This window comes from Cucurbita maxima, unplaced genomic scaffold, assembly GCF_002738345.1.
Source record: "Cucurbita maxima cultivar Rimu unplaced genomic scaffold, Cmax_1.0 Cma_Scf00049, whole genome shotgun sequence".
In the NCBI taxonomy this organism is placed as follows: domain Eukaryota; kingdom Viridiplantae; phylum Streptophyta; class Magnoliopsida; order Cucurbitales; family Cucurbitaceae; genus Cucurbita; species Cucurbita maxima.
Genome location: NW_019272065.1, coordinates 779,418 through 803,220, shown reverse-complemented (window position 1 = coordinate 803,220; position 23,803 = coordinate 779,418). Strand labels below are relative to the sequence as shown.

The window sequence follows — 23,803 nt, the reverse complement described above, 5'->3', positions numbered from 1 at the left end:
GTTTCAAGGTATAATAATGTATATACAAAATTTCATCAATACAAAGAATTTACACTTGTATTATTGCTTGCTTCAGGAATCTTCCTGATAAATGGCTTTTTTTTTTCTTTTCTGTAACAGGCTACTATATGGGCAGGGGTGGTGGTGTAATCATTAAGCGTTACAATAATTTCATGCATTCTCTTAATTTTTTCTTGCAGTTTATAAAGAATTGAGTTTTAAGTATGTACCCGATGAAGTTTCATATTCTTTGGTGGTTGGATGGTGCATCATAGTCCCTTCCGAGTTCGTCAAATTCCCAGTCATTTATCTCGTCAATTGAGTCGTATGTATCCATCCCCTCGTCCGAATCTAGTTTTGCTATTTCTGCTTCCATGCTAAAATTCTTTGTTCTCTTTACTAAGGAGGAGTCATCCATTTCTTCATAATTTGATCTTCGTACTTCGGCTGTCTGTTTGGACACGGAAGCCAAACTTGAAGTTCTACGTATCCTGTCTTTGACTCGTAACTCTGGTTTTTGCCTAAAAGTTTCGATCAACAATCTCGGTCTCTTGATAGATTCAAATTCTTTTTTTATTTTTTCAAGTGAATCAAATAGCTCTTGTACTCGCTGGCCAAGATTCCTGGATCAAGAGTTCATTGTGTAGCCAAAAGTGCCTAAATTAGCAGTCAAGGGCTGAAAAAGTGGAAAACATTGACAACGAATGCATCCTATTTCCTTGCCTAGAAGACACTATGGTAGTACCTGACAACTCCTTTTGTATCGTAGAATTGCATTCTTACTGTATCCACAGTGCTTAAGGTGGAAACAAACTGGCCAGTGAAGAAAGTAAGGAAGTAGACAGACCAGAAATTAAAATTAGAAAAACATATTGCACAATCGAAAGACAAAAAACTAAACACTGCCACCAATTAGAGATTGTGAGTGACAAATGCAGCTTAGTTTTAAGGGAAATAGACCAAATTAGCACCCAATGAATGAAAAGGAAGTTATCAGCATTCATAATGCCACCAATAATAACATACCTTAGATTCGATATCCAAATATTCCTCTTCGAGCTTTTTCCGTTCATTATTGACATCTAAATCTCCATCATCAATATTGGACATTGCATCTGACCTGAGAGAAGTTGGTCTCAGCAGCCTGGTTAATTATATCACAGTTATTCTCATAAGAATAAAATATTTTTTAAAAGAACCATACCCCTTCATTGAACTCAAGTTCTCCTCAAGTATCCTGATACAAGAAAGTGAGGGCTCCAACTTTCCCTAAGGAGAATAGATGGGCCAATGTGCATGACAGTCAGAAGGCAGTAAACTATATCCCATAGAAGCAGTGAATGACAACTGATGAGGATAAAATAAACAAACTAGATAGCCCCTAACGGGTACCTTGTAAGAAGTGAGAAGGCTGGTGACCAACTTCACAAAATAATCTCCATATTTTTCCAGCTCACCACTTGAAAAAGAGAAGAAAAAAACAATCGAGCAGTTCACTGATACTAGAATGAGAGTGAAACTTAAAAGGGAAAAACATAGTAGATGATTCCATTTATTTGATTCCAAAACAAGCGACATAACTCAAATTACAAATAATATTTAAGCAAATATGATTAACATACTTGACATTCTCCTCCTTTTGTTGTCTTTGGGATGTCTGGAGGTTCCATGTATGCTCTAAAAAGGTTTTACATGCATTTACAGCATTGGCTTCTACTTTATATGAAGCAACAGATCTGAACAGCTCATCTTCCTGTAACCAAAGAAAATCGGTACATAAAGTAAACTAACGAGAGGAGGAAAACCCATCAAGTTGACACTTTATTGCAAGGGGATATTAATTAACGAGAGCACAATAAATAGCTTGATTACCTTTGTCTTCAAGTGCACAAGTATCTGGTTACTCGCTTCATCAAAATGCTCTCTTTCTTCTTTTGCATTATGAAGGCGCATACGAGCAGCAGACAATAAAGCATTGACCTGAAACAAAACATACATCCCAATAGAAGCTGATAAGTAAAAACAAGGTTCAAGCAGCATGGTGAACAGAGAGTTAAAAATGGCGTGGCAAATATTGGATAAACTCACGAGGAAGATCCAATTCTAAATTACTTCACCTATTATCCACATGATAAACAAATATTTGTACTCAATTCAGTCATCAATAAGAGTATATAAGAGTCTAAACGTTACTGGAACTATAATTCAATTGTGTTGTGCCGCCTCGTCTTACGTCATCTTTATAGTATGGCTGCAGAGGAGTTCATAATGAAGTTCTGCATGCTTCTCGGAATAACCAGGTGAAAATTGAAGGCTTCAGAAATCTTCCACCATAATAGCTCAGCAAAAAGACGGACAAGAGATGATCCAAATCTTCACTATATATATATATATTACTAGAAAAAAACCTTGCAAATGGAGAAACTAACAATCTTTTCACCAACCACCAGAAGTACTTGTCTAGCAGGACAAGATCAAGTATCAAGATTAAATGAGGTGTGATGATTTCTATCTCTTTCACATATCTTGAAATTGAGAATTTCAACTGATTTTTTTTTTTCTCCCACACAATAGCTTTGTTTAATTATCAACCAAGATCAACCAAATGCTATGGATAAAAAATAGTTCTAAAAAGTGAATCTTGTGCACTGGAGTGAATTTTTGTTTTTGGTTGGCATATTTCATAAATTAAAAGGTCATGTAAAAGTCTTGAAGGAGTTATTAAGTGCCACAGGGTTTAGGTAGAAGATCAAGTTTAAGCAACTTGATTGAAAGATTGTTGAAAAAAATGAAATACCTGGAAGAAAAGAAAAGAGAAGGGATACAATTCAAGCACTCATCTTCACGCAAGAAAGTCAAACTTCAAAAAGCAATCGTCTCACACAACGCATAAGTGAGACTGTCAATGCTCAAGCAAAGCAGAAAATATAAGCAAAGAATAATCTGTCGACAAGTTGCATGAGCATGGGAAAGAGTTCACTGAAATTAATAAAGACAGAATGCATAAGCGTGGAAGCTAAGAGCTCACACAAGTGAGCACAAGGTTCTGCACAAGGCAATGGCAAGTCCTGAAGATTTAAAAGCACATAGGCGATTGTTGCAGCCCTTACAAGCAAAAGCTCTCAAAATAATGTTTGCATTTTTAGAAGCAAAACAGTCGTAAATTTCATGACAACCTAAGAAAATGAGAAACCAATTAATCAAGCTCTCACACAATACTCTGAATATTCATTTAGAACTCAATAGAGATGTAATAGAACTTTTTTCCAGAGTTCTTAGGTGCCTCTAACCTTCAAACAGTCATACTTTTTTGTACTTCGATAAAAGTTTCAGAGATTTGAAGACTTTCTTTCTCCCGTCCAAGTGGTTTGTCTTACTGGGAGAACCTAGAAAGCAACTAGTTCTTCAATTTTCAGATGGAGATTGGACAATTTTCTACATAGGTTGTTGAATTGTGGGAGACATATTCAATGCATCATTCCTGGCTAGCTTAGTCTAGTTTGTAACCCAAATGTGAGAATAACTGCTGAGAAATGCTTTTTGATGCGATCAACCAGAAGATTTTCTCACTGTGGGGGTGAATCTATGATCACAAAGTTGTAAATTTCTCTAACAAATAACAAGCATCAGTCCATAGTGATATACCAGACATGGATGCTTTCCATGCTGCATATGATTTCTCATGTAAATAGGACGTGCATTTTTTTAATGAGGAAAAAGATGGAGTCCCTTCAAATAAAAATGATGATAGTGTAAAAAGTGTGCAGAAGAAGGATATAGGAAAGACTCCAAACCAGCCATTCCTGGTGCTGCTAGCCTTTCTAACTGTTAAGGGTTATTGATGAAAAGAAAATGATATCTAAAGTTCTGTTAGCTGGTTTATTGGAAGTGTAATGATTTAACGCATATCTCTACTGAAGTGTCTCCTCTAACACACTTTTTATTGAACAGAATTTTTACTTCAGCACTAATCTACTTACCTCATTTTTCAGATAAGCTCTATTCTCGTAGATTAGCTGACCCACCACCCCTATGAGATATTCGATAATGAACAAAACATTTAGTAAAGCACTAATCTACTTACCTCATATTATCAAATAAGCTTTCTTCTCATGATTTCTATCTATCAATTGTGCACCTTGTACGTCTCTGCGACTAATGAATTAGGTACTGGAGCCTTACTTCAAAGAGTGGTTTGTTTTGATATATGTTAGTGCATAACAAAGCAAGGGAGACCCATTTGACCCATCAGAGACGAGCATCATTACCCATAGAATGTTCAACTTCAAGGTGCTGCAATTGTTCGTGGAAAGGGCGTTGCAGTAAATAAACCTATATTTACAGCTATCAAAGAATGAGAAAAGTCTCAAACCATGAAGCAAGTCAAAAACTTTTCTGGGTCTTGCCACTTTCTATAAAAAGTTCATTAGTGGTTTTTGCTCCATCATCACTAAACTTATAGGTTGTGTCAGTAAAGGAAGATTTCAATAGAGAAACAAAAGAAGTGCTTTGAACATGATCTATATGACATAACAGTCTTGGATCTTACTAGATTTCTCACCCGTTTGAAGTTCCTGCTGATGCCTCGTGTACAGCAGTTGATATCATTCTATCTTAAGAAGGGAGAAGCTACAGTACGTATTGTTGAAACGTCAATGATTCTCATCAAACACACCAGAGTATTTACTCATGACTTGTATACCAACTTCCCATTAAAGAAGGTATGGGAAAAAATTTCACGAAAAATCACCATAAGAGTAAAGAAACAAGATTGGTGAGAGAAGGAAAGAGGTAGACCACAGAATCTGTTCAGCATGGCAGAAAAAGAAAACAAACCTTTTTTAATTCAGCTTCCAGTTGATCCTTTTGGTTTTCAAGATCTCCAATCTCATCTGTCAATTCCTGAAAAATATCAAATATGACGTTTCACTATGATGAGTAACGAAACCGACAAGTGATCACTATACTAACACAATCATGATAGGACGCACTTTTAATTCAAGCATGCAACTAAGCTGTTGTGCCCATTATGAATAGAATGTTTATTGCTGAGAAACAAATTTCATTGATAAATAAAATATATACCAAAAGGGGAAAGAAGTGAAAAGAGGAGAGGGCTCTCAACTAGAAGTCGCAAGAGTAATATAACCCCATCATTATCAAAAATTGGAAATTTTGAATAGGTAGCATAATTTTTTAAAATATTTACTGATATTATTTTAGATAAAAAAAATGATGTTTTTTCTTATTAGAAACTAATATATATTTATAGAAAGGAAAACAATAGCCTTGGGGGAGGCCCTGAAGAAACTACAAAAGAAAGGCCTTTCAATTGTAATAAATAATTAAAATACTATTTAAAAACAAATAATAGTAAATATTATCTTTTTTTATGAAAATAATAAATAAATAAAACTTATTAATCATTATTAACCTTCAACAGAGAATCAATATGTTTTTATTTTATATGATAGTAATTCAAGCATAAATGGGTAAATAACCTTTAATTGATTAACTATAATAATAACAATTATTGACTGTATCACTTATTGACCTATATTGATTGACCTGCATATTGATCATCTGTAATACCCTATTAATCTACGCATTGATATTGATTAACCACAATCACAAAGCAACCTTCAAAATTAATTTGAATGACTGATAATATACGTGTTCTGATTTTTGCCACATTGTAATTATCTTTTTAGTTGCTATATTTGAAATATTTTATTTTAATTCTTCCAAATTTGCATTAACTTCTTTCATTCCGATCAAAACTTCCAAAAAAGTAGCAAGGAGGCCACAAAGCCACAAAAGTCCCCTTCTTTTCTGGAATGGAAAGCCATAAATCAGCTGATAAATAAACATTCTGGTACTACTCGATCATGGAAAGCAAAGACCAAAAAGATTTAAAAAAAAAGAAAGAAAGAAAGCAAAGGTTGTTCCAAATAGATTTTGTAAGCTTGCAGTATAAAAAACAAATGGCTAAGTCATTTCCTCAATTTGCTTACATAAATACACCACCCGGGTCTAGACAACAACATAAATGTCTTTTTTAATAACAAAAATATATGCTCCCTAGCAGAAGAATTATAAAAAAAAATCCAAAATAGGAACTCATGGAGAAGGACCCGAATTATTTAAGTTCCACAATCTGAGTCCAAGAAAGAATTACATTATTCAATTTTGAAAATAAACACATTTCTCAATTTCCTGATCTATTAGAGATCTTCTAAAAAGAGATTCAAAGAATTCAAGATATTATAACAAATTCAAGCGCAACACCTTTTGTATAAACCCAAGCACATAACCTTCGAAAAAACAAGACAAAAACTATCATTTATCATACTAACAGTCTTCCCAAAACCTCACTGAAGCTCCCTTTCATCTAGTTGGATGGAAAGGTGAAGTTTGAAATTGCTAATTCATTTTCCAATTTAAAAACGTGGGACTTTAGAAACGAATAGGGAAAGGAGCCTGTAAAAGATCCAGAGAAATCACTTCCATATTCACTCAAAATTACTTGACGCAAAAAATAATTCAGAAAAAAAATGCTCTCTTGGAAACCTCCAAAATCATTTCTGAGAAAATGCTGCGTTTTTGTGCCTTAAGTTGCCAATATTTAAACCTCCCAAGTTAGAGATAGAATCCCATCTCACCAAGTGACTCTTCAAACACCTCCCAAGAAGTCTCCGAATAGATATTTGAAGGCATATTTGTCATTAGCAGAGATTAGCGAAAAATGGTAATAAATACAGTGAGTTAGGTGGTCAAAGGTAGACAGAAATTGGAGAGCAATTTTCGGGAAGTCCAAGTCCCTCTAAGTACACTAAGGTTATTGTAGATTTTCTTGTTATTTCAATAATTTTTTCTATCTATTTATATTGCAACTAATGTTTCCTATCAAACTTCAATTTTATTTGCAGCAATTGCCTATTGTTGCAAAACCACCAAAAGAAATCCAACATGACCATATAATTACTTAAGAATTTTGGCAACAATAACCTACTGCACAAACCAAATTGAAATTTGATAGAAACCAGAGATTGAAAATAAAAATTGATAAAAAAAAAAATTGTTAAAATAAGAAGAAAAAACTATGATAACTGAACACCATGAAGTCTGGCTTTAGAATCGCCCAAAAACTGCTCTCAGAAAGTGTGTCTGCCTATAACTCGTTAACTTATTCTATTTATAACCATCTTCACTTACCAACTCTTTGCTAATGAAAAATATGCCCTCCTAATATCTTAAATATTATTTATAATACTTCCCTACTCATATTCCTAACAAAATATTGAAAGAATGTGGCCCTTAAATCTCGTCAGAAGTCCTTCATAATTCATTATCTACTCCTCTGTCAATCACAGCAACTTCGCTTCATTCTTGTCAGCACAACCTTAAGAGAGCTTTTCCCAGGTTGAAAAAAATTGAAAATTCACAACAGATCAATAGCACATTGTAATTCTAGAAGCAATGTAAACCAATAATGAAGAAAGAATCTCCCTCTCACCGCCATATCTATCACATGATTAAACTTCTGTTCTTCCCCAAAGCCACAGATGGAAGTTACCAAGAACAAGGACTCCTCTTAACCATATTCCCCCTTTCAGCATCCCTTCCCCATAAACCTACGGCCAGTTGGTTTTTGATTCTCTTAACGAAGGAAAAGTCAGCAAGACAGAAAACATGCTCCAAGCTTCTAGCTTCTTTCCAACTGAGGTATTAATAGATCCTTTCTATAAGTGGGTTCAAGCTCTAGAACTTCTTCAAAGGCTCCTAAATGGCCATATGGAGGTAGTGACTGACGAGGATTAGAAAGAAGATGAAAATGTACATCTCTCAGCCAAACAGTACGAGTACAATCCATGGAGTATGAGAAAGAGGGAAATAATAACACACTTCAGCCAACCTAACTCTTAACTTCCCTCTCTCTTCAATAAACGAAATTGTAAAAGATTTACTTCCAATCAACAAAAAAAAGAAAATGTATATCCCTCATCCAAGCAGCACGAGTACAATCCATAGAGTATGAAAAGGGGAGAGATAACAACCCACCTCAACCAACTTTACTCTTCCCTCTCTCTTCCATAAATGGAATTTTGAAATATTTAGCTTCAAACAACGAGAAATATAACAGACGACAATACAAACAGACTTCACACTACAAAATCTCAGGTGAAATCACAAAACAAGTTCTCAGGGGGGTGGAAACAAAAAGAAAGAGAGATTAACTAAGAGTGACTCGCAAAGATAACATCTTAAGAGTTAAGCAGTATTCTACAATCATTTCATCAAACTAAATCACTAGCACAATAAATTTTTTAATGGAGGAAAGAAAACAAGTAGAAAATTGGCACAGCCAGAAGCGTCAAGAAACTGACAAATTTGATATAAAGATATCAAAACCAAACAACACAAATAAATCTGTAGCATAAAAGAGAGTCCTTACCAGTTGCTTTCAGTTTCTGATATTTTCTGTTGAGTTTACCAACTTCTAAGGGATAATTATCTCTTTTAGTAGGAAGATTACCTTCTCAGCTTGGACCATTTCCTTGGATTTAGCTACCCGATAGTTAAGTGCCTCCTCTTTCTGCTCTCTGCTAATGAAAGGCATAAAAGATAAGAAACGCATTCAACAAGAGAGCCAGATATAAATCTCCACTCTAAGACACCCTTATCACCCTAAGATGCAGTCACTAGTCAAGCATAATGTATCAAATTGATAATTAAAAAAATACTCTCTGACCCTCTCAGCATCCATACTACTAGAAATGATAATTGAGATTCTTGTAACATGACAAAACAGGTTATAGATTTCTGTTTCACGTGAGGCAACATAATATCTTTTGTTTTCACTTTGATGCCTTTATTTTTGCATTAAAATCTTAAATAGTCACCTGCCTATCACCAGCCCATCAAATATATGAACTACGACACAAGAAAACGTTTATATGTATTCCCAAATAAACCTAACCATTTCACAGACTGTTTCATCCTATTACCGAACACACTTCTATTGACCCTCCTGCAAGTAGAGGTGTTCAGTACTATAAATCTTCAGAATCTCCTAATGTTTTTCTAATTAATATGCAAAGAGAAAGAGAACAAGTTCCTTGAGATTACTCACTTGGTCTTAAATTTGCTTGATTAGCCCCTTTTTGTAGTTTGGCATTTTTTGCAGGCTGCTTTTTTTGTATGCCCATGTATTCTTTAATGTTTTCTGATGAAAGATCATTGTCACCAATTTCTTGCGAGGGGGGAAATCATTAAGATCAAAGTAATTCAGGGTTTAAGTTGGACACTTTGCTTGGAAGGTACTAATACTTTCCAAAATCTCCACAGAAAAAAAATGATGTTTTTGTGTGAAATGTTGAAAGCTTTGGCCTCTCTTTGGTGCTCTCGTGGTAAATAATTTTGTAACTATTTCTTTTGTTCTCTATGCCAATTGGGGTGATACTATAACTCCTTGACCTTTTAAGAGTATCTCTCATCCTCACCTTACATATTCTTTCATGAGTAATGGAAGTTTGTGTCATTTAAAAAAATAACGCGGCGAATATGGCATATTACACATGGAAGCCAAAAATCAAAGCAACAGTAAAGGAACATGAGAGCAACAGTAAAGAAATACATGGAAGTGCAATGGTAAAGAAATACATGGAAGCGCAATGGTAAAGAAATACATGGAAGCCAAAAATCTGCATTAGTAATATATTAAACCTGTGGTCTACAGTACGTCTTTCTGCTTTCAAGGTAGAATTAGCCAAAGATTCTGACAAAATTCTCAGTTTCTCAACCTGCATTATAAATCGATTTGACATCACTCAAAATTAAAAGCACCAATACCAATCAGTCAATAAATAAAAGAACTATAAAGTTGATTACCAACTTCTTTTTAAACAACTTAACTTGAAGAACATCATGATGGAGCATACTCTAGTCTTCCATTGGGACCAAAGATTCTAACATCAATTTAGGAACATGTTTCTTATCTCAAAAATTTCTTCTAGTAATCTATCTGAAATATGTTTCTTATTTGAATAAATAAAAGAAAACCAAAACAAGCCTACTTTACAGCACCGACAATTTTGCTCCACAGAATGTGAGAGTAAGGGGAAGGAAGAATAGGCATTGCAAAACATGCAAAGCTCTAGCTTCTGAAATTGATAGAACACATTAAATTAAACCTTAGTTAAATTATAAATTTGGCACCTACGGTTTGGGGAAACTGAGAATTTAGCCCCCATGTTCTTAAAAGTTAGAATCTTGTCCTTATAGTTTGAAAAACCCTCATAAATTGTATCATTGGTTTGATGAAACCTCATATACAGTCTCATTGATTTGATAAAACCCTATCAAATCATAGGGACTAATTCTAATATTGAAAACCATAGGGGCAAATTATATTATTTAAAGCCACAGGGACCAAATTATAATATTTAGATGTGCTCGACATGCATGGAAGTTTGTTATAAGAAATCTAACTCCAGTCACCCAACCAAAAGAATCAGATTAGTTAGTTCCCTTATCCCATTGTGAACCCCAAACCGAGGGATATAAAATGGACCTTTTCAGCATGAAGCTGTGCAGAATTCCCATCATTGAAAAGCTTCTTCTTGACTAGGAGCTCCTCCAACTTGGAGCATAATTGAACTCGTGAAAGTATTTCTGGTAGAATCTGTACTTTACATAATGGGATCGAATGTAACATAATACTTTCTTGAAACTAAAAAAGAATAACAAGTTATAGCAAAGATGTAGAAGTACAAACTAAAACATTTAGATGGTTAACTAAAAAATTGACCACATTCAATACATGGTTCATATCTATGTCTTTATATATAAATTAAATTCATAACCACCTTAGAAGTTGTACTTCCATTATCAAATGTGTTGTCATGGTCTCCACTTGAAGGCGTCAGCTCTTCCTGCTTTTCATCAAGTTTCTCTTTCACACTACATGCTTTAGCATCTATTCTGAGAGCAGGAAATTGACAGAAGAATAAATAAATTTGAGTTACAATGTAAATCAGCTCAATGAAAAACTTCAACTGAGAACATTGCAAACCCACACAATGATCATTAATTAAACACATAATATATTGAAAGGTTTGTTTGTCCAACGCATTATAATGAGTACATTGTTAGCACACCACAAGAGAAGCCTTCTATTGGTAGTCAAAGAAGGAATAGAATACAACCAAATCCAGATATTCAAGAGGTCTGAAAAACTCCCCGCATGTCGAATATAATTCAAAAATGGCTATTCTTCCCCCTTCCCTTCCATAATTATTAAATAAATAACTAATTAACTATATAATATTACAGAGAAGACCAGATCCTACATTAGTGATTAACTACTCTTACCTATCCATAGTTTCCCGCAACTTCATACCCATAAGTTATCTAATTAATATTTCCGGCCACTCTTGGTTTCCTAATCCATCTTTCGAGTTGCACACCTAGTATCAGTAATCCTCTTAAGTAATTCTCTACTTTTTGTCATGCCACCCTTCAATGCTTTATCAACGGGCTTGCAAGCTAGTGTGCAAATTTTTATTGGAAGCCTATTAAACCCAAAAATCCTTTTCATCTTCAATATGCTCTGAGACAATGGTCAAGAGTGCATTGCTTGGATTTTTACTACTCCCGAAATTACAAGGTGCAAATAGTTTAAAGAGCATCCGTTCCATTCTCCACAATTTACCAAGCATCAGCATTACCAAATCATATAATCAAAATTTAACATAAAAGAACTGAAAGTATAGATTAAATTTCAATGACTGGCATCAATTTTAGTAGGCTGCATGGATTAATACACTATGCTTCTGAATATTGTGTTCTCTAGAGTCTGGACAATTTCATGAGGGCGCATGGATTAATATGGTTGCTCCTCCTGAATATCTATTTCAGGATGTGGCTTAAGGAAATTAATAGTCTGGATATTGGATTTTATATCAATCATAATGGGATTCCTGTCCCATTTTTTATTCTCTACTTGGTGCTAATGCACATTTGATTTTGGAATAAGAAGTTTCTGATGTATTTTTCAAAAAAAAAAAATGAAAAAGAAAAAGAAAAAAGAAGACTCTCTAATCCAAGATTCGAGGAACAGCCAAACACTTCTGTCCTTTCTTCTATACTCAATAAGAAGCCTTCAATTAATTTTTAAAAGTTCACAATAGTCATCCACCACCCCATCCTTCAAATTTCTTCTTACAAAAACTTTCCGCAGGCTGGTTTTCCTCACATGCCTCTAAACCCAACAAATCATTTTCCTTTGAAAGGTCAAAATTTATTGAATATCTCGCCGCCAAAGGTTCAGACCCCACCCATGAATCATGCCAGGGAGGTCTCGGTACCATTACCCACTTTTATTGAAGAAAAATTTTTAACCGAAGTTTCAAGCTTTTCATGATATTCCACCAAGGGATTCTTGTACTTCCTAACCTTTTAGCATTGGTGAACCACCAAAATTATTTTTCCCAAATTGAACAAGAATATCATGAAAAGTTCTTCTTTTTCTTGTTAAAAAAGAACATAAGAACAAGAATAATAGCAACGTAGAATGAGACTAAGAATAAAAATAAATCATAAGTTTACTTAGAGTGTATCTAACAAAGAGGAAAACCAACATGGATGACATAAAATGATGGCTAGGAAGAACGAAACATCAGAAGGTTTTTTTTTTTTTTTTTGCAAGCCTCAGTGATGTGAAGTTGGACATCAGAATCGATCATCAATCCAACACAACCATCAGTATTTTGAAACTTTTTATAACCCTTTAATTCTGAGTGCATGTTCCTTTCTCTTATGGTGGATTTTCTATAGAAGATTTCACTTTCTTCACTGGATATTAACAAGGTCGAGGTTATATAGAGGAACGGAGTTATTGTTGTTCATTCAGAGATTTAAAAGAATGGAATAAATATATAACCATTTCTTTTATGAGGAAAACAAGTATAATTTTAATGACATGAGCGGGATAGGGATGAGGTTTGTGACAAAGTTTGACCGTATGCTCTCTTTGAACACATAACTAGGGTCATTCTCTATTTTATCACTCATACTGAACTCTCCTTTCTCATCCCATATACTCTCCTTAGAGCCAACTCCAATTCACCCTTGTATAGGTTTCAATTTAGCTGAAGGGTAATTCTGTTAATAAAAATCCACGCACACAAAATTTATCAAATATCTAGTTGTTGAAGACCAATGAGGGAATTATGAAAGATATGCTTATTCACCACCTATCAAAATCAGCATTTATTTTCAGCCCTGAAATTGCATCTTGGACATATTGAAGAAGTTCGTCTCGTTTCACCTACAAATGGGAAAGACAGAGGGAAGTGACTGCTTTGCCCATGCTAATTTTATGCTGAAATTAATTCATGTCTTCATGATATTACCAGTACTTCATCTTGGTATTCTGAAAATGCTTTTGCCAAAGTGTGTACACTCGTCATTACTGCTTGACGTACTTCCTTTCCTCCTGAAAGACAGAGCCTGAATATAGCCATGACAAGGGGAACTTAAAGTCTAATGATATGAGTGTGAAAATGATTATGAGGTGTAGAAATTTCTAATATTGTTTCTTCTCGTCTGCACAAGTAATGTGAGAAGACTTTCTGAAACAGCTGCAAGGCATAATGAACACGTAAGGTGTAGCTGAGAATGAATATTCACCCATATATCTCAAGAAGTAGTGATTCTTCTTCGTCATTAGGTTCCTCGAGAATCTGAGACATAGAAAAGGTTAACCTGCGGTTAAGCTCCAAGGTCAGCAAAAACAAAACCCACGAAAGCAATTGAGAACAAGAAATCCCTCCATTACCGGGAAAATAATGTTTATATTTACATATAAAATGCAGACGAGTAAAAAATTAAGGCCTTTTGTGCACATCAAATTATAACATCATTCCAACAGAACGAGAACTAAATGAATGACTTGATACATTTAGAACTACCTAGCATATTTTCGTATACCAATGTTTTGCGAAAAACAAGGTATTGACATGTATTCGATTCAACTCACCATAGACAACGTAATGCCTTCTAGAGCTTGGCTTGTAAGAAACACATCACGAAAAGTTCTCAGCTCGCTTCCCATATCTGGGTCCAAATAATAGACCTGAGCAAGATATCCAGCAACACTTCATGACGTTCAGTGTCGTGGGAGAAAACGAACGTAAAGCAACTACAAATCCTTCAATCAACTCAGACATGCAAAAGTGTTATGGAAACACAATAACGTTAATTGATATACATACCAACGCAGGTCTCTTCGGAGAATCTTTATTTTCATCGTTAAGCTGATCTGTCGGACTGTTTTTACCCCCCTCGACAGGACCTGATGACAATCTATCCACCTCTTTGAGCGTTACTAGCCACCTTCTCAATAGCTGAACTCTTTCTGGACCTCTAGACGAAACAGAGATTTCTTCCAGCCTTTTTACTGCCTGTTTAAAGCCCTGCATATTCCTTCCCTGCCTCGCAAATCAAACGCGAAACTTAACTCATCTGAGAAACAGAAATTGTAACAAGCAACACACGCGTATACAAAGAACTAATAGGCAATGCGCACAGACGTAATACTGCTTAACTAAAAACGCCTCGTATGAAACAGAGATCAATACCGTCGGGTTCCATGTCCTAGGGTATCTCGAAAATATTCACAACGATACCAACTGAACCAAACGCCATTAAAAACCGAGGGAATTAAGAGGAAAAGTGAATGAAATTACAATGCGGTCTTGGATGATCTTGGCGCCTCCCACGACAGCATTTCCTGCATGATAAGCGACGGAGCCAGCGTAGTTACGGACGGTGCGGGTGAGGTTATCCTTCCGTCCAGAACTCGCTTCCACCGCCTTGATCACCGCTGCTCTAAGCCACGACATTGCCGCCCTTCCCTCTCCAGGTCTCTCTCTCTCTCTCTCTTTCTCTCTCGTTCTAATATACAAAAAAACGAGATTTTAGCTAAGACTCTCCACCTCCGATCAATGCTAGAACATATGAATATAGATAATACTTCTCTAATGCAGGTGGCCGATTAGATTAATCCAGAAAAAAAAAAAAAGGATCGAATACTACGAAATGCCGCACTGATGAAGATCTGGAAAGTGCAGATGAAAGAGATGGAGATTGAAACCTCTGGAAGAGAAGGATCGGAGAATGGAAGAGAAAGGAAAGGGGAGGAAGAAGTCAAGAGGAACCGTGAACCAGTTCGAGGCAATTCTCCTATGAGGTAGTGGCTCGATTCCTCTGCCTGCGATTTCGCTCCAAATTTTATAACGATTACCGGAATGGGTTCCATACAAATCACGCTACTCTTACCCTGAATTGGGCCTGCCTCTGCCTTGGGCCCAAATTGAGCCCATTACTTCAAATAAAGCCTTAATGTCTTTCCATTAAATATTATAGTATTAAGTTAAATAATAAATTTAGTTTGTCAACCTAATCACTAACCATTAGACTTTTTTTTTTCTTTTTTATTTTTAAAATATTATTATAAAATACATTTAATTTCAAATTATTGTTTAAAATTAATTCATAAAATTTTCATTAAGATAAGCTCGTAATTCAACCCAAAACGAACGAATATATTAAATGGATAATGTTTTATAGGTCATCGATTTTTTTAAACACTCGTGGAACACGTTCATGTAATTCGCTTGTTCCAACCAACCGACCATCATATAATATTTATTTATGAATTATTTTTATGAATTATTGCAGAGTTCATCACTTACCAGACATGCAACCACATCAGCAAGTTCGTCTCTTTAATTAAAAGAGAACTTCATTCACCTATTTCAGTTTGCAAATAAATATATTCTAATAATAAGATTAAAAGAAAATACAATATAAACAAAAATCCCTAATCAACTTCAAGGAAAGGCGTTCTCCAATAGTTCCAATCGTTGAAATCTTCCTGCAATGGTTGAGAGAGACTAGTGAGGTGTCGATATATTGGCTAAAGAATTACAGGTAACTCTTTAGGCCTTCTCTTCCCGGTTTTCTCTCTAGGTTTTTAAAATGTGTCTATTAAGGAAAGGTTTTCACACCCTTATAAAAAATGTTTTGTTCCCCTTTCCAACCAACATGGTATCTCCCAATCCACCCCTCTTGGGGTCTAACGTTCTCGATGGTACTCGTTCCTCCCTCCAATTGATATGGAATCTCACAATTTTAATCAAAATTACTCACAAATGTATGCTTATTCTTACCTGTTCAACCGATGAGGCAGGTGGGAATATTTCATTGACGAGTACGAGCAAGGACTTGTACGACTTAGCATTGTTGCTATGACTATTCATCACCTCTCCCTGCAAGGTGATGCATTTTTATTACTATAGAGTTGGTATAGAATTCTCATACGCTTGACCACCAACCAGCTCAATACCTTAGGATTGATTATAAATATTTTGCCTTTTGGGATCCCCATCTTCATGTAACTTAGTACGTCGGTATTTCGGTTACCGAAGCCCGCATAGAACGGGTTATGATCCGAAGGGAAAAGCCTTCTAATCTCCTGCAGATTTCTCAGAGAAATGGGAGTTTGAGTTTCAGAACTGGTAGAGAAGAAACTATTTGAACGGAACGTTGCAACATATTTCATCTTTCATTTACCTCTAAGCAGGCGATCTTAAATTCATGAGGTGTTCTTCTAATTACTGCTCACCATCATAAAAGAAACAGAATAAGATTCAAACATAATAATGACCTGAAACTTGATAAAAGGACCCTATGTGATAATGATAATGTGTAATAGCCATGGCCCAAACCCTTTTTTTGGGTTTTTAAAATGCGTATGTTACGGAGAGATTTCCGCACCCTTGTAAAGAAGGTTCCGTTCTGATCTCACATAATGATTCTAAAACCAAATTAAATTGGAAAAAAGATGGAATGTGAACACAAACATCGATGTAATGTCAAGAGTTTGAAATGGCTTGAAATAACAATCATTTAATGTTATTTTGTTTGACATATGGATGAAAATGCTATTCTACGTTTGAAATGACTCAACGGAGTTCTATGCAACAAGGCTACTTCGACAAACAAAAAATTTTACCTTCTCGGTACAACGAAGGAAAAAGTCCATCGGGAGAAATGACGACAGGGCCATCGGGTAAAGCTTCCCCATCCTGCAATGGCAGAAGAATGATCCATTTCCAGAAAGACCAAAAATAAAGAAACAAAAACAACAGCACATGGAACAGCCAAATTGATTTATAAAGCTTAATTTAGATAAACCCAAACATTCGAACATTCCGATTTCCTATCGAAAGCTAAAAACATTCCTAGCTTATCACTTAAATTGTCTGAGACGATCAACGTTTGACTTTAATAAGGCCGATATCATTTTAGTTATGTTTATATGATGTTACAGATACCTGTTTCAGGTTGAGCAAGAAACTTCGTGTTAAATACGCCTGAACGATTGCACGGGCACTCAAATATAGTAGCTGATATCCATTCTCCTGTAGTAAAACCAAAATTCGTAGTGAACAACTAAAAGTTGGTTACTTTGAATGATTAATTAGGAGAACACACCTTGATTGCAGAGAAAAGACCAGCCACCCCAGATTGTGTCCAGTCCATTCCAACCAAAGGCATGAACTGGCCTAAGACATCAGACCTGAGAAAAATGTATACAGAGTTATATCCGTTATCCAATTTGCAGGATGCCATTGCAGAAAGTTGTTAAAGCAAGCCCCGAGCATGACGAGCTAGGAAGTTGTATGGTGAAACAAGATTTAGGAAAAATATGTCGAATAAGAGAATAACTCGGTTTACATCAAGGAAGTTGCAGTGTAACTTTCCATTAGCTATAAAATTTAGACTTACTTGGTAATCGTTCCATCGACATCTGAAATTACAATTCGTGCATTCCACTTCCACAAGTAAATATGAGCATCAACCTGCTAATGCATCCGGGGTTTAGTGCCAGTTATACAAAAGAGTCACATTGATATACGTAGTCCTTCAAGTTTAATTACTAGACAGTGAAAAACCTTTTGCACTCCAAAAACCTTCGTAGGGAAGGTGAACTCGATCCTATTTTGACCTTCTTTTAAATTCAAAGATGCTATCTGCTCAGTAGTAGGAATATTTGTCCTCGTAATACACTTGCGAGTAGAATCACTGTAGTGTTGGGATGTTAGAGTTGGGCTCTGGAACTCGGATTCTGTGTCAAGAAACACCTCCTCATTAGATGTGTCCTCGCCATTGAGCTCATATTTTTTTACCCTTCGAAATGGAATAGGCCAAAGACTCCATCTATTTCCAAACGAAGTGGAAATATTCTCGGATTCCTCATTTTCGGGCCTAGTCAAGTCATCTTGTTCCACGGGAATCGAACCCTTGGGATCCATAGGCAAATCCATTCCAAATGCTGCCATTCCAAGCACTACCGGAGCCACTTTATCCCAATACCAGTACCTCCCTCGAAATCGAATTACTAGATTCTCGTTCTTTATAATTGACATAGCAGAACTTCCAAATTCCTCGGCAGATACACGATGAGCATCAAATGCTTCAGCAGCAGCATTCAATCCCATACCAGAACTAAGTTTACTTCCACAAAGTGAAATTTTGAACTCTGTAGGTTATTGGCATAAACGGATTAAATGAATACTCTGTACGAATGAATCAACAGATGAATTGCTAAGCCAGCAAAAGAAAGCTTACTTGTGGTTTGGAGACTATCTATCCTTCCATTCAAATTTGCTGCACGAAATTCCAAAAGTTCATGTTCGGTGCATTCATCGTCAAGAACAGACCTATCTAATCCTCCATCTCTGTGATCAACTGCCTCAATCACTTGAGCACTCTTCAATTGTGTATTATCACTATCAAAGTAAACTGATGGGTCACTTTGATCCATATTTTCCAAGTTTGTAGGCTTCTCAGCCGGGATGCCTGTAATGGGTGAATCGGAAGACAAATAGGTGCTTGAGGAATCATGTCCACTCGGTTGGGATAACTCACTGTTGATGAACTTAACAGTTTGCTCTTCTACAGTATCATCGACTCTAGGAAGCTTAGCTTCTGATTTATCACCCGCCAATGAGGAAGTGAAATCTTTAGAATCTAATTGACCACGTTCAGGATGCTCCGTACAGGATTTAGAAACCTGATTGATATCACCTCCAAAAGTAATATCCACCTGGCTTTCGAGATGAAGAACATGTTCCTCATCTCCTTCACAAACTTCAAGTCGGTACTCGCAATCATCAGTATCATTGTTGGCACTGCAAAGGTTATACAAATCAACATCACTTTTGGATGCATTTAGATTATTACAATTACATGGCCGATAATCTTCCCCGAAATCAAACTTCTCATTACCTTCACCAAAATCCATCTTATCACCAAAACCGGGATGATTTTGAAGTGGAGTCACTTGTACTTCCTCCGTAACCTTTTCTGAGACTGCGACATAAGTTAGCACATGATCATCCACATTCCCTGTACCTAGTATTACTTCCGACGTTTGATCACGTGATTCAACAATTTTTTTATTGATATCATTTGACCGATCAATTGACATCTCAACCGAATCGTCCAACGGAGATTGCTCATCTTCAAGAACATCCTGATTTCCATTATTCTTGCCATCACAATTTCTCTTATCATCTAATATTGAATCGTTCATAACATCGACACCATCCCTTCCTTCACTTGTATCAACTTCCCTTACAAAATATGCCTCGCCAGAACTATCAAGATACATATGAAAATCAGCCTCGACGCCATTTACAGTTATACGAACCTTCTCCGCACCCTTAAGTACGCCCTGAAACTTACCAAATTGTATGTGCCAGGGCGTACTCCGAAAAGTCTCGTCCCGCTGCTGAACAACAATCACATCAATGGCTCCTCCAAATGGATGGAAAGGGACAGCAATAGCTAAAACACCCTGAGATATCAAATTACCAACTCTTCCCACCACATTCATCATGCCCAACTCCAAGAAACTCAGATCAAATTCCCAGAAAACACCAACAAGAAATCAAAAAACAGAACAAAACTTCTCTACTCCAAATTCTCATAAATTACTCCAAATTTCGACTTCTTTTCTTCTCTACTCCAATTACCATATCTTTTAAAGAATCTGCAGCGCATCCCCAAGATAAATCAAATTCATCTTATCAAAGCAGAGAAGCATCTCATTTCAAGAATTTAAAGCCAGACATGCAAAAATGAAAAAACCTAGAAACTTCAATTCTTGAACAGAAAAACGATGAATAATAAAACAAATATGGCAGAAATTTGCCTAATAACCAGAAAAATTTATAAACTAAAAACAAAACTCGGGGACTCACCCCAAGAAGAAAATCCAACAAATGCACTCAAAATCCCCCGATGATCAAATAAATGGAAGAACAAACAAGGCGAGAGCTCGAACTGAAGCTTTAATTTCTCTTCAAATTCTACCAACTGAATGCGCGCAAGGTTTTGGAGCCTTCTGCAGAGTTCGGGGCTTTAACCGATTTATCGACTTGCTGTAATAAAGGCAGGTACAGGAAAATTTCAAGGAAAAGAGCCGTAAACGAATAAATAGGTCATGCTGGAACGTTATGACCAAAATGGGGCTGATTCTTTGTTAATATTACGAGAATGGCATGTTGAGAGTGGTGAAATTATGGAGCTTTTGGAGGGTTTTTTGGGTATTTTAATCGTTTGGTTGTTTCGTTTTCCGGCTTCTGGCGTTTTCGACTGTGTTTGGTCAAGAGTCAACGGCAGACAAGCATTGATCTTCCGTGCTTCAAAATTTATTGATAATTGTTTGACTATTTAATTATTATTATTATTTTTTATTTTCCGATTTTATGGTTTTATTGTTTTTTAAAACTTCTAAATTAAAATATTAGTTTTGAAATAATGAATATATTTTCTTAATTTATTTAAAGAAAGGTAAAAGAGACTCAATGTTCTTTTAAAAAAATTAATAATAAATTTAGTATAATAACTAATGAAATTATAATTAATAAAAATGATATTTAAACCTAATTTTTAATAATAAATATCTAAATTAATTGGAAAAGTTTTTATTTATTAATTTATTTAAGTATTACAATTTTAACCATTTGTTAATTTTTCTATTTAAATATCGTAAAAAAATATTTTCATATATATATATATATATATCTAAATTAATAAGATATGAAGTAAAAAATATTGTTAAAAATTATGAATTTTAACTGAGTTATTCAATTATTAATTTATATGCTAATCAAATTTAATGGATAGAACTGGATTAAATTAATGAGTTTATAAAGATTTTTACCTTAAATTAAAGAAGTCAACCATGCTTTAAAATTTTAAAACAAATACATAAAAGTGACGTGACAATGACTGATTAAATTGATGTGGTAATGACCGATAAAATAGTGGATACATTAGCATAAATAGTACATTTCTATATATTCATGAATTTTAAGATATATTTCAATTATACCCTCAACGTTTTAAAATTTTTATTTTAACTTTTGAGAGGTGGTTCATTTTTGTTGATGCACGATGGCTTTTTCCGTAATTTCAACTAAAATTATATCTCTTTTAAAATATAATAATAACTCTCCAATTTTTTATAGTTCATGGTCAAAGTATGGCCATATTATATTTCCATCTTCATTTTTTTTTTAATTTCTAATAAAATTGTTGAACAACAATTTTAAATATTAAATGTTTCATTAAACACAAAATATAATTTTACGTTTATTATATTTGTTATTTTAATTTAAAAATATTGATATATCTGTCATTTATTAGAAATAAAATTAAAATTTTAAGATCCCATATTACCATTTAATAATTTATTAAATACAAAATATAAAAAAAATAAAAAAATTAATAACACGTAAGATATGAAGTTGAAGAATTGAGGACTGTTACCTGCCTGGCCGGTTGCGGGAACAAGACCTTTCAAATCCAAACCGACAATCTTGGGTTAACTAACACAAAACCCTATTAAACGACATCGTTTCATCTCTTTCAATCCCCTGCCGGGAAGATCTGAGCGCGAGGCCATTTCCGTCATTACACATTCTTAACCGCTCAATTCACGCCAGCGTCACATTCTTCCCTTTCTAAGTCCCAACCGCACCTGTATTCGATCTTCTCGAACCTCGCCGCTGAACGCTTCGCTGGGGACGATCTTCGGTGGCAATCGAAATGACGACATCACCCTTCCGCCTCCCTCTCTTCCTCCTCCTCCTCGGCCTCCTCGCCGCCTCCTCCACCGCTGAGATAAAATCCCTCAAGATCTCCTCCGACAACCGCCCCATGATTCTCTTCGAGAAATTTGGATTCACTCACACCGGCCAGGTCTCCATTTCAGTCAAATCGGTCTCTGTTACTACGTCGGTTGGAGAAACCGAGCCTTCTCGGCTTGGATTCTTCCTGTTATCTGAAGAAGCGCTTCTTCAAGTTCTCCTCGAGATCCAGCAAAACCCTCAGTTTTGTGTTCTTGATTCACACTATATCTTGCGCCTCTTTACCTTCCGGGATCTATCTCCTCCGCCTCAGAGCTCGTTCAACCATTCCTATCCTGTTTCTTCTCCCAATGAATATAGCCTTTTCTTCGCTAATTGCGTTCCGGAATCATCGGTTTCTATGGAGGTGAGGACGGAGGTGTACAACTTGGACCGCGATGGTTCGAAGGACTATCTCTCCGCTGGCCTTACTCAGCTCCCTTCGCTGTATTTCGTGTTTTTTCTCGCGTACCTTGCCTTCTTAGGGCTTTGGATCTACGCGTGTGTCACGAATAAGCGCAGTGTTCACAGGATCCACTTGTTGATGAGTGGATTGCTATTGATGAAAGCGTTGAATCTCATATGCGCTGCTGAGGACAAGCATTATGTCAAAATCACCGGAACGCCTCACGGTTGGGATGTGTTGTTCTACATTTTTCAATTTATTCGGGTTGTTTTGCTTTTCACTGTGATTGTTTTGATCGGAACTGGGTGGTCGTTTTTGAAGCCGTTCTTGCAAGAGAAGGAGAAGAAGGTCTTGATGATTGTTATCCCACTTCAAGTCTTGGCTAATGTCGCCTCGGTTGTGATCGGTGAGACTGGACCTTTTATCAAGGATTGGGTCACTTGGAATCAGGTTTTCTTGTTGGTAGATATCATATGTTGCTGTGCCATAATTTTCCCAATTGTTTGGTCCATTCGATCTCTTCGAGAGACATCGAAGACCGACGGGAAGGCTGCAAGGAATTTGGCAAAGCTCACCCTTTTTAGGCAGTTCTACATTGTTGTGATTGGATATTTGTATTTTACAAGGATCGTTGTTTTTGCTCTCAAGACCATTGCAGCATACAAGTATCAGTGGGTTAGTAATGCAGCTGAGGAGATTGCAAGCCTTGTATTTTATATGGTGATGTTCTACATGTTTAGGCCTGTGGAGAGAAATGATTACTTCGTTCTTGACGAGGAAGAAGAAGAGGCTGCGGAGTTGGCTCTCAGGGACGAAGAATTTGAGCTTTGAAATGGCATCAAAGAGTAATTTCTAGTTCTTATTGCCATCTTTTGCTTCTGCCATACAAATGCAAGTGATATAGCTGATTTACAAATAGATATTGTTGAAGTCGGGTCTGCCTCTCATTTTTCTGATGTTCTTGTTTTTTGTTTTACCCTCCTTTCAACCCGTGTAGTAGAAACTTGAAATTGTTCTCTTCTTTTTGTTGTCCATGTTTATTTTTCATGTCATACTATTAGTGACTACCACATATCGAGCTCGCTCAGACATGAAATGTCAAAAGCCTCTTTATGCTGTTTCTCTATCA

The 23,803-nt window shown here is 35.8% G+C and overlaps 3 protein-coding genes across 7 annotated transcripts; 1 reads left to right on the top strand and 2 right to left on the bottom strand.

The window, feature by feature from the left end:
- LOC111471120 (myosin-11-like) lies at nucleotides 1-15,279 on the bottom strand. Of its 4 annotated transcripts, none has more exons than XM_023116800.1 (18): nucleotides 14,751-15,279; nucleotides 14,277-14,492; nucleotides 14,042-14,137; nucleotides 13,693-13,745; nucleotides 13,416-13,512; nucleotides 13,257-13,330; nucleotides 10,869-10,983; nucleotides 10,574-10,684; nucleotides 9,727-9,803; nucleotides 8,537-8,606; nucleotides 4,837-4,902; nucleotides 1,873-1,980; nucleotides 1,623-1,753; nucleotides 1,393-1,459; nucleotides 1,205-1,269; nucleotides 1,027-1,120; nucleotides 746-813; nucleotides 1-623 (listed from the first exon to the last, which is right to left on the bottom strand). In XM_023116800.1, exons 1-18 carry the CDS (start codon nucleotides 14,904-14,906, stop codon nucleotides 242-244), a joined length of 2,046 nt encoding a protein of 681 aa, XP_022972568.1. In that variant the 5' UTR covers nucleotides 14,907-15,279; the 3' UTR covers nucleotides 1-241. The 4 variants fall into 4 exon arrangements, with proteins under 4 accessions (XP_022972568.1, XP_022972569.1, XP_022972571.1 ...); XM_023116801.1 differs by having other exon boundaries at nucleotides 8,537-8,603; XM_023116803.1 differs by lacking the exon at nucleotides 14,751-15,279 and having other exon boundaries at nucleotides 14,042-14,159; nucleotides 14,277-14,408.
- A 485-nt stretch (nucleotides 15,280-15,764) lies between these two features.
- On the bottom strand, nucleotides 15,765-20,524 carry LOC111471119 (phosphatidate phosphatase PAH1-like). Of its 2 annotated transcripts, XM_023116798.1 has the most exons (11): nucleotides 20,337-20,524; nucleotides 18,700-20,125; nucleotides 18,024-18,610; nucleotides 17,857-17,930; nucleotides 17,563-17,647; nucleotides 17,403-17,489; nucleotides 17,081-17,153; nucleotides 16,639-16,682; nucleotides 16,412-16,540; nucleotides 16,236-16,334; nucleotides 15,765-15,940 (listed from the first exon to the last, which is right to left on the bottom strand). In XM_023116798.1, the coding sequence occupies exons 2-11, from the start codon at nucleotides 19,970-19,972 to the stop codon at nucleotides 15,887-15,889; spliced, it is 2,505 nt and encodes an 834-aa protein (XP_022972566.1). In that variant the 5' UTR covers nucleotides 19,973-20,125; nucleotides 20,337-20,524; the 3' UTR covers nucleotides 15,765-15,886. The 2 variants fall into 2 exon arrangements, with proteins under 2 accessions (XP_022972566.1, XP_022972567.1); XM_023116799.1 differs by lacking the exon at nucleotides 20,337-20,524 and having other exon boundaries at nucleotides 18,700-20,192.
- Nucleotides 20,525-22,033: 1,509 nt separating this feature from the next.
- On the top strand, nucleotides 22,034-23,803 carry LOC111471121 (protein GPR107-like). The gene has a single exon (XM_023116805.1). The coding sequence runs from the start codon at nucleotides 22,189-22,191 to the stop codon at nucleotides 23,503-23,505; it is 1,317 nt and encodes a 438-aa protein (XP_022972573.1). The 5' UTR covers nucleotides 22,034-22,188; the 3' UTR covers nucleotides 23,506-23,803.